The 10,724-nt window shown below is 45.9% G+C and overlaps 1 protein-coding gene across 7 annotated transcripts in view; it reads right to left on the reverse strand.

Moving 5' to 3' along the window:
* Positions 1-10,467, reverse strand: part of FN1 (fibronectin 1) — a 55,956-nt gene extending 45,489 nt beyond the window's left edge. For 2 of the 7 annotated variants that reach the window (XM_037396433.1, XM_037396431.1), the window contains exons 1-8: positions 10,200-10,420; positions 9,730-9,858; positions 8,136-8,273; positions 6,084-6,215; positions 5,816-5,953; positions 3,187-3,345; positions 1,557-1,757; positions 920-1,099 (exon numbers count right to left, since the gene is read on the reverse strand). In XM_037396433.1, coding sequence (XP_037252330.1) covers positions 920-1,099; positions 1,557-1,757; positions 3,187-3,345; positions 5,816-5,953; positions 6,084-6,215; positions 8,136-8,273; positions 9,730-9,858; positions 10,200-10,359 — 1,237 coding nt within the window. In that variant the 5' untranslated portion in view covers positions 10,360-10,420. Of the gene's footprint in view, positions 1-919; positions 1,100-1,556; positions 1,758-3,186; positions 3,346-5,815; positions 5,954-6,083; positions 6,216-8,135; positions 8,274-9,729; positions 9,859-10,199 lie in introns of all 7 variants that reach the window. The other 5 variants (XM_037396435.1, XM_037396434.1, XR_005105640.1 and 2 more) reach the window with 4 other exon arrangements.
* Positions 10,468-10,724: the final 257 nt, after the last annotated feature.

Below are 10,724 nucleotides of genomic sequence, written 5' to 3' on the forward strand. Positions count from 1 at the left end.
GCATTTGTTGAGGCTTTTCTATATTGATATTTCTAATTTCCAACAGTTTATCACAAGAAACCTCACTAAAACAAGAATGTGTGTGTGGGCAGGGACAGTGGTGGGTTTTTTGCTTGGGTTTTTTTCTTAAAAAGAAAGAATATTTTATGTCCTGCAGAGACAGGCTTGACTTTCATCACAAAAAAACAGCTGAAGTGGAACAGAGTTTAAAAAAAAAAACAAACAAACACCTATGCAGTGTAAGAAGCAGCATTTTCACATGGGAATATGAAAAATTCTCTCCAAGGTCAGATGCCAGAGAAGCTGTCTGGGTACTGTTCCATGGACATCTGATGGGCTTCCCAGTAAGTGTAACCACACAGGTAGATTGTGCTGCAAAGGGAACGCTGACCATTCACAGACAAGAGGGAATGCTGCTGCATGAGTCATGCACCAGCTCTTGATCAGTGATCACAAATCACATTAAGATTCTGCTATATATGGCAACCTGGCTAGATAGTCGGGATGGGGGGAGTGACAGAGGACTGCACAAACTGTACTCCACGGATATCCTCTTCTTCGCAGCCTAATATGGGCATTGCTCTAGGAATTCAGCCAAGCAAAGTCAAAGACTAAGCATCCTTTGGGTCAATGCTCTACCCCACCTAGGCACTCCCATTCTAAGGTCAGCTCAGAGGAGAGAGAACAGGACTCAGAAGGTACATCTGTATCACCCTGAGCACCCTCCAAAGATGCCAAGAGCACTTCTGTGCCCTGACATCAGGCAGTCCTTCATTCACAGGACTGCTCTGGTGCAGAGGCATGCTTCCCTCCAGACTGCCGGAATTGTTCAGGTAGCCTGTCCCCTATGTTCTCTGCTGCTTCCTCCATCTGTGCATGAAGGTCACATGCATGTGAAGATCTTCTGAGAAGAGCTTACCATTCTGCTCAGTACAGAAGGAGTATCTCCTGTCCTGCTCAAAGTTGGAAGTGGTGCTGCACCAGAGGTGCCCATCTGTGCGGCCTTCAGTGGTGCAGGAATAGAAAGTCCTTCCATCGTAGGTAAAAGGCAGAACACAGGCTTCTCCATCAGAATTGCCACCATATGTTTGGGTCACAGCTTTAAAACAAGCAAATCACAGCATTAGACCCTGGCTTAAGCAATCCCCAAACCTTGGGGCTCTAAAATGGCAAAAATCCCTCTAGGCTAAGCCACTGGTTGCTGCAAACCCACATTGAATGCCATGGACCTAGGCCAATAGACACCAACAGACAACATAGCTCTGCAGCTGTGTCATTCTTTTACATTCTTTTCCAAACATATATTATCGCAGCTCGATTTGAATAAAGTTATTAATGCTGCTCCCCAAGGGCTCTGTTTTCCCTCAGCAGGTTATATATAACTCACTGGGAAATGTTTCTGCCTGACAGAAGCAGGCTTCAAATAACCAAAACAACTATTTCTTCACCCCTTGCACGTCTCTCCAGTTAATCTTCTTCAGAAGACATTTCTGATACACACACAAAAGTCCCAGAGATCCCACTGGACTGAACAGGCACTAAACACAAACTCATACCTATTTCCTGGCAGCTGACTCCATTGCCCAGGCAGGTACAAAGCATTTGCTGGCTTCCCTGTGTCTTCAGCCACTGCATACCCACAGAGTACACCACTCCGTTATCAGTTATGCACTGGCCATATGGCTGAGGCTGGGGCTGTTGAGGCTGGGGCTGGTACAATGCAGTCTGCACATTCGTGAAGCTAGGAGAGCCAGATCCTGCAGAAGAACACAGGACAGAACCAAAACTAGTTACACGTAAAGCTAAAGAACAGAATGCTTCAATCAAACACAGAAATAATAAAACCTTTAGGCACTCCATCAGATCGAAGGCACAACTCTCTTAGCTTCCCTAGACATGTTTTAGTTATTCCACTTAGCAAACTTCAAAATTAAAATAACAATTTTAAGAAGAATCCCACTTCTACTAATGACAGCCTCTGGTTTCCACCACTGTAGAGTGGCTTTAGAAAGGATTAAGGGTCAACCGCTTTTCACAGGAATTGTTTAGAAACAAATTTTTTGGAAAAAAAAGGTTTTGTGGAAGGAAATCTGGAAAGAACAATCAAGATCAGTGACAAGGCAATAAAAAAACCACTGAGGAAGTAGGAAGATAAAGCAAAAAGGATTTGCTTTGAATTTTCCATTGGAAGAGAAAAACAAACCACAAACATATTCATTTACTCTGGAATTTGTAAACATTGAATCAAAATGTTTTGGCCCATTATCACCTGGAATAATACTAAGAGACAAAGAGGCATGTTGTCTACATTATGGAAGTTTTTGCTAATGATTCTCAGAGGAATCTCCACAAATTCAGCTCTGCTGAAAGAGGGAAAACAATAATGGGAACAAAATACTGGCACCCCTGAAGCTTTACGCATTTTGAAGTTTAGACCTTCTGAGAGTTTGAAGTTAACCTGCTGCTATCAAACTGTTAAAGTTCATTTACCAAGAATAATATAGTGTAGGTAATGCAAGAAAACAGAAGTTTTACATTGCACTCACCAATAGGAAACCTAGATCCTCAAAACGGTCAAAAAAAATTTAGAAGCTGAAAACTTTAATAAACCTTGGGCAAAAAATATATGCTACCTATAAACCAGGTAATATTTCATATCAAAATGACCAACATTCTAATGTACATGCATTAAGTAGCACTGCATACATTCCTTGACATTTCTGGTTTTTAAAGCTCAACCATTAGTAGGTATATTTATCTTGTCAAAGAAACCAGATGGTCTCAGTGGGGTTTAAATTAAGGACACTTCAAGAAAATTACCCTTAGGCTAATACATAAAGTTCAAATATTAACTTGAAATGCCACCCTCTCAAGACAAAGCTAGTATAGTTCCTGTGGATGCGTGGCCTAGACATGATTTACTGCACTGTGATTGTGCAGGCAATCACATCTGTACATGCAAGCCCCATTTGTGCATGGAAACAAGGTATAAATTAATCTTATCTACACATGCACAAACAAGGTGTATTTCCTGAACTCTAACCCTCTTTGTTGCTGATTTTTCCTGGACAAGACTCTTTAAATACCTAAATTAGGATGGCACAATCCAGCTCCAAGTCCTAGCCATTCAAAACCTGCTATTCCTTGTTCCTTCCCCTACCTTACACACTATGATGCCCCACTTACCTGTGCTAGTTGTATGCAGGGATGTGTGTCTTTCGCATTTCCATTCACCTCTGCCATTACCAGTACAGATGCACTGAAGCAAGTTTCCACGGTTATCCTTCTTGCTCCAGGTGTCTCCAATTCTGTAGGAAGTCTTGGTGTCATGGTCATTGCACCTATCTGTATAAGGAACATGACTGTTTAGCTATTTCCACATTGCATGACTTCACCATGTAACTTATAGTTCTGAAAAACCAACACTATCAAATGAGCTGATAATTTAAAACCTTTACTGAAAGCTGACCTCAATTCTTGCAGCCCACTATTACAAGTCCTATATGCACTAAACCCTGCATTGACTGAGAGCATCTGAAAATCCTGATGCTTTCGTCTAAGGTTCCATTTGTTTCCAGAATTGTGCTTTTACTTTGCAGCCATCGTCAAAATTAGCATCATAACATTACCAGTGTGAACATGGTAAACTATGTTCAAAATGTGAAAAAGCACACACTGGATTGAAAACATTCCTACTAGTTACTTTTAAAGCTATGTTAAACCCATTCTGTCTAGCATACACCTTTAAGGCTTAAATTTGTTTTAATGACATTTTTAAAGCAGATGCCTCTGTAGCTGGATAACTTCATACTATACACAGGGCACAGTTCAAGTTCAGGCCTCTACTTCAGCTGGAAGAAACTAAAACCTCTTTGAGGGCAGTATGTTAAATTCCATTTCTTCCAAAAGAAGCGTGCATGAAGCTCCAGTAAAGTTAATATGAGCTGGTCGTGTCATACCAGCAATATTAGACTTTCCAAATCTCCCTGTTGTCTTTAATAACCCACAGCCCCCGATGAATTGAGTAAATGGGTTCAAAGGACAGTATAACAAACTACTTTTGTCTGGATGCCAGATCCACATGGATTAACGACTTCTTCTTCCATTACAAGTTTTTACCTTCTCATTCAAGGGCAACTTGATACAGTGGCTCAAATACAATCATGGATCAATGAACATGAATTTATGAAGAACTGTGGAAGGATATATGCATCATGCTAGATTGCACTGAAAGAGCTCATGGGGTAGAACACGAACATGGAAAACAAATTACTAATTTGCAGTAGTTAAAATGATCAAAACCTGAGTATTTGCCAGAAGAGGGGTAAATTGGAAAAGTATTCATAATGTAATTTTGCAAATGTGAGAAAAACCCTGTCTTATGGACACTCAGATTCTCAAGTTAAACAATGAAAAGCTGAAGTGCCCCCAAGAAATGAGTTGTAATTCTGGAAAATGCTGGCCATAAAAGATATATAACAGCAGCACATGTAATGCCCCCTTTGTGGGCTACAGGTATCACTTTACATACATAAATTTGAATTTCTCTATTTGATTATATTTGGAAAACAAAATGAAAAATGAACAGGTCATTATATTGCCATTTCCCCTATGATACCACAGTGCAGGTCCGAGTTATGGGAGGAAAGATACTGCCAAATCATTTTTATTAGTAATAATAACTCCTCCAAAATTCACAAACACCACCTTCTGTTTTATTCATTCCTATTTGACAGTTAATGATTTTTCCCCATGTGTTTTTAACAGACTTAATATTGACAAGGCTGGTTTGATTTTTATAGCTTATTTCTTCAGCAATTCTCTCCAGATCTTAAGTTTTAATCCCAGCCCCCTTAGTGTTTTAGTTCTTTACAGGTCTGCTGTTTATATCAGCAGAAAGTCATTCTCTGTGTGCCCCAAGGCAACTGAATATGAAGCAATTTAAATGCTACAGAAGAGTTTCTCAAACCTTGCATAACAAAGGTGTAAGGTACAAAGTTAAATTTTCTTGAGGCAACTGGTGTAAACCATGGTAGCTCCACAACAGAGCTTGCCTCTAACAAAACTGGAACAGAAGGTAAACAACCAACCAAGATTTTGGATTTTAGAAGTCTTGTTTGCTTTGCAAATACAAATAAAATGGAATATTTACGGTAATGTCCTTCAGTGATGTTAAAACTAAAAAAAGTTACCTGCACTGATGAAGAATGTTTACACTGACAACAAAATATTGGGAAACTAACAAGCGAGATGGTAGAGCAGGCAAAACAAACCCTGTTTTAGCTAACATACATATTAAAGAGTAATACTGAGAAAAAACAAGAAGACATTTTAGTCTGGCAGATCCTGCTGTTGGAGTAGGTAAATATTTCTCTTTAAAAGCACCTAATTCTCCCTCAGGAGGCTATGTAAAAACACAGAAATGGAGATATTAAGCCAAACTCTCCACCATTTTGCAGACCAAGCAATTCTCTTGACTTCCTGGGAGACGTGCCACCACAACTCAGCTGGCCTGCGGATCTCTTAAACCTTTCTCTCTAAATCAAGTTTAAAACCCCACAATAATCCAGCCACTCTGTCACCAGCAGATCACCAGCTCTCTGGCACATTCCCAGATGGCAACCGGGATATGTGAACGCTCCCCTCTCACCTCAGAGGGGCCTGCTTCCCACCCCTTCCCAGGAGTCGGCCATCCCTCTAAAACTACTGCCACTTACAACAGGGCAGAAAATGGAATGCCTTTTCTTTTTGACACAGGACAGATTTGGAAAATAAGTAGAAAGGAGGTGCCTGCGGGTGCCAGGCCAGCACTTACTTCTGGAGGTGCAGGTGATGCGGCCGCTGCCCTCCCCCAGGCAGGTGCAGTCCACCATCATCCAGCCCTGGTAGGGCTTCTCCCAGGTCTCACCCACCACGTAGGATGTCCCGGCTGTATTGTCATAGCACCGCTCAGCTGTGAGAGGGAAAGGGATAAACAGTCCACCTAGGGCTATCCCACATGAGGACACCTCAGGGAAGACTAGGAGAAAAGAGACTGTACACCTTGACCAAGCAGGGAGGAGAAGAGGGAAGCCACCACTTACCCACGGGCTTGCAGGTCCACTCGCCCTTCCCGTTGCCCAGGCAGACGCACTCCAGCATGTAGCCGCCAGTCTCATGAGGCCGGCGCCAGGTATCACCGATCTTGTAGGACTGGCCACCCTCATGGCAGCGATCTGCAGTGGGATAAGAGGAGAGCCAAGGTGATGGACCACACCAGGAACAGCATCATGGGGACAAGGTAAGGGCCAGCTGGCCAGAGGCGGAGGGGGGCAGCTGGAGCGGTGAGGAGGAGTGGGGCAGGCCACAGCTACCTCCTCCTCCAGCCTGCAGAGTGGCACCCGCCATTTTATGTGCCTCCTAGCCCCTGTTCTCCTCAGCTAATGCCCTCCAGGTTCACAGCTACCACTGGAACCTGGCTGGTGAAAGGGAATGCCATGGCCTGCTTCTCCCTCAGACCTCGCTCCAGTCTGAGGGCTGGTGTGGGAGGGTTGCCTCCATCTTGTTCTGAGGTGGGTAGCACTTGGGCCTCTCTGTCACTGTCCCTGAAAAACTGAGGGACATGGCAGCCAGGCCAGCATGCAGAGAATACAGAGATGCTTGGTGTGACACCCTAGTGGGACATCAGTCCTGTTAGGTTTGGAATCCCTGCCCTGGAAAGGCAGATTCCCAGCCACCAGTGCCCCACAGCCCTGAGGCAGTCCGGGCCCACCACTTGGCCCAGGTCCAGGGAGGAAAACATAATAAAGGACAGTTTGTATACACAGGGTCTTCTTCTTCAAGTAAAAAAAACAAGCAAAAAAAACCCTCCACACATTCTGTAATTTATTAGGAGCCACTGAAATGTTTCATTGGCTTATTTATGAAACTAGGGAATCTACGAGTTAGGAAGATTGATTCAAAGACAGTTGCAGTCAGTGAGACTCTCCAGTGAGTTCTAAAACAGGCTGATAAGGAAATGAGACTGCTCTCATGTTTGCCATTTCCTTACTGACTCTTTTCTTACAACACTTACCATCCTTGCCCAATAAAATGCCAGTAAATTCAGGAGGGCTTCAGCTCTACTTGTTAGATTCAACATATTATTTTTTTCCCCATGCTATAATAACGGCTGGCTTCAGAGTCTTCTGTGGCAATGCTACTAGGATCAGCATGTGTCTTAAGAAACTGGACACTTAAGAACAAGATTTTTCTCAAAAGGTGCCTCAAGGACTTTGAAATCTCAGTCTAAAAGTCCTGACACGCAGTGATCTTCATCTTTGCTCACAGAAAATCCAATTATGAACTTAAGGGAAATTGTGAACAATTCAGTGACTCAATAAGGAAAGGATTTCCAGACAGTCAGACGTGAAAGGAGAGCTGGGAAGAAAGGACCAAGGGAAGAGCAAGGAAAAGGAAAGTACAGGTCAGGCTGGTGAAAAAGGAGTTGCAGAAAGACATTGGGCTGGTGTCTGGATATTAAATCCCAGCTCCCTCAGGGACAACTGTTGGCATGACATTTTTGGAGGGCAGGGGTACTGGCTCTTGGATAGTATTTATTTATTATCATTTATTCAGAGTAGTCCCATTAGTGCTGATGGTATTATTCCAACTCACTATCTGCAGATCAGACTCACTTTTTTCCAAGTCAGAAAGCTACTTTCATAAATGCACCTATGAAAGTATAACACAGTCCTGTATATAGTAAATGTACTAACCTATATGGCTGGACACTAACAGTAACTTTTGGCATATGGCTGAGGTTTTCTGTTTGGTTTGGTGGGGGAGGGTTTTTGGGGGGGTCGGTGCGGTTTTTTGTTTGTTTTGGGTTTGGTTGTTCTTTTGTTGGTTTGGGGTTTTTTTTGTTTTGGTTTGTTTGTTTTGGGTTTTTTTTTTTTTTTTTTTACACATAGCACTTCACCCCTTAAATAAAAGGGGCATTTGGTTGTGCAAATGTATATACATGGGGCAAAGGCTTCAATTCCAAGATTTTAATGGACTCTGGACTAACTCCCTCCCAACTCTAGTTAATGGGCAATGGGTATATTGTATAATTTGCTGTGGAAAATACGACACTACGGAACAATAGCTCTAGTAATAGGCTCTTAGTTACATACTGGCAATGGTGCAGCTGATTCTCCCACGTCCAGCTCCAATGCAAGTACAGTCCCAGATCATGGAGTCCTTGGGGCGCTCATAAGTCTCCCCTACTCGGTAAGTGGATCCAGTGTATTTGTCAAAGCAAGTCTCTTCAGCTATGAGAGGAGAAAAATCAAATTCATGTAACCATGCCAGTAACATGCACAGCCAACAGAAACACATATTCCTTGCCTCCTCACACAGATACACCTTTTTTCTGAGGACAAATGCGTATCAGTCTCCTCTTTCTTCCTGGGATAGAGCAGCAGCGAGGAACTTGGGTGAAATTTGCCCCCTCAAGGTCCCCATGATGCTGAATAACCTCAGCTTCACTCCCGCAGTGAGCCAGAAGTTGAGCATGGCATGTGGGCAGCCATGCTCTGAAAGGATCAATCCCAGCTGTCTGAAGTGTAACAGGACAGGAGGGAGCAAACATCCCCTAGAAGCGGCGTGCCTTGTCACACTAATCATTCTGACTTGGTAAATAAAAAAGTGCATTAATCCCAAATTCTGCAGCAGTCCCACTGAAGTCAACAGTACTACTTGTGAACTGTTCACACTCATGCATGAGTAAGTGATTACAGAATGGTTATGTCAGTGCTGCCACCAGACTCAAAATCTGCAACAGAACAACCTTCTGCAATACCGGACTGATAAAAGTTAACTGTGCCGTAAGGTAAACTTGCTATTAGACTTTGAAACTTTAAAGCTTGGGAATCCCTGCAGGGGAAGGAAGGGTAGATCAACCCCCTTTTATGGGGGAGCAAGGGGGTGAGCATTCCTTAAAATACCAAAGCTGCAAGGCAGGCAGCACACAAATCTTGCAAAACAGATTTCTGGGACGCTCCCATCCGTCTTACACGAACACTATCAGCTAGGAACCAGTTTTTCTCTCTTGCATATCCAGCGCAACATAAAGGAGTTACGGCAAAGCAGTGGCTTCAGAACAATAAATAGAGATAAATCACATCTGATAATCTAAGCTGCATTGTATCCCAGAGAGAGGCATCTTCCAGCAGGCGTTGCACTTAAATTTCTTTCTGTTACCTAAACTTTTTCTGCAGAAGACTAAACAATCTCATTTTACACTCAATTATAGAAAGCTCACAGCACGGCCGGGGGCTGTGGAAAGTTGTAAGTTGAAGTATTTTTAAACAAGCTGACGACACTGCGCAGCTATGAAAAGTTGGGGTGAAGCAATCAAACAGCACAGAGCCAGAGCTGCAAAGTGACTCCAGATTTGAACTTCCCCGTGCGAGTCCAGGAGTCAGTTCAGTTCATTATAAAGAAGAGGTTGGCTCGAAAATTAATGTTTAGATCCAATCCTCCAGAGAGATGAGTGATGTTTGGCTCAGGGTTCTGATGGCAGGCCCATCGCTAATGAAAAGCATTTCTTAAAATCCCAAGCCAGATCTTCAGTGTAATTGAGTGTAGGTCCGTTACCGACCCTAAGTACCAAACTTCAGCTGCAAACCCAGACTGCTAGTTATAGCTCAGTATGAGACTTAGCTTACTCCGCATCAAAAGCCATGCTGGGGTCTTGATGCGGACAAAAAGAGACCACCGACTTACGTTCAGGCTTGCTTTCACAGTTAAACCCTCTGCTTCCACCATAGCAGGTACAGACCAGCGTGTTTCCCAGGTAAATGCGCTCCCACTGCTGGTTTATCTGATAGTATCTTCCGTTGTCATAACAGGTCTCTGGGGGGAGAGGAGGAGGAGAGGGGAGCACAGGGGAAGAGAAAGAAAAGTTTGGAGTTACCGACGGTAGAGGCGGGGAGGACGGGACACGGCACCGGCAAACGGCGCCTGCGGCGGGCACCGGCGGCTGCCCGCAGCCTCCCACGTGTGCGGGTCTGGCCGAGCCCGAGGGCTGCGATGGGCCGAGCTGTGGAGCCCGAGCGACAGAAAGAGCCCCCCGGGGGTCACCCGGCGGCGCCGGGCTGCGGGGAAACACTCGCGTCCCGTCCGCGCTGCGAAGGGGCCGGGCCGAGCCCCCGCCATGCCCTGCCCGCGGGACCCCATCCTGGCGCGGTACTCACGCTTGCCCTGCGCGGGGGTGCCCTGAGGTACCGAGGTGGTCTGCGCCTGCCGCCGGCTCTTGCCGCCGCCTCCGCGGCGGTGCCTGCCGCCACCCCCAGCCGCTGCAGCCCCCAGGCAGAGAGCGAGCAGCGCCAGCCGCCACACGGTGCGGCACGGCATTCTGGCACGGCACGGCACGGCACGGCACGGCACGGCACGGCACGGCACGGCACGGCACGGCACGGCACGGCACGGCACGGCACGGCACGGCACGGCACGGCACGGCACGGCTTGCGGCGCCACTCGCAAGCAGCCCGACGGACGGGACAGCGGCGCCGCCCGGGCGCTATATAGGGCGGGCGGCGCGGGGAGGGGGCGGCCGCCGCCACCCCGACGCCCATTGGCCTCGGTGCCGGCGGGGGCCGCCACCGCCCCGACGAGCGCCGCCGGCCCGGCCCGGCCGCACAAAGGGCCGATCCGCGCGGGGCGGGGGCTGCGAGCGGTGGGCAGTGCGGGAAGCCTGGTGGGGGTGAGAGGCCTGGCCC

The sequence above is a fragment of the Falco rusticolus genome, chromosome 8 (genome assembly GCF_015220075.1).
Source record: "Falco rusticolus isolate bFalRus1 chromosome 8, bFalRus1.pri, whole genome shotgun sequence".
Lineage (NCBI taxonomy): Eukaryota > Metazoa > Chordata > Aves > Falconiformes > Falconidae > Falco > Falco rusticolus.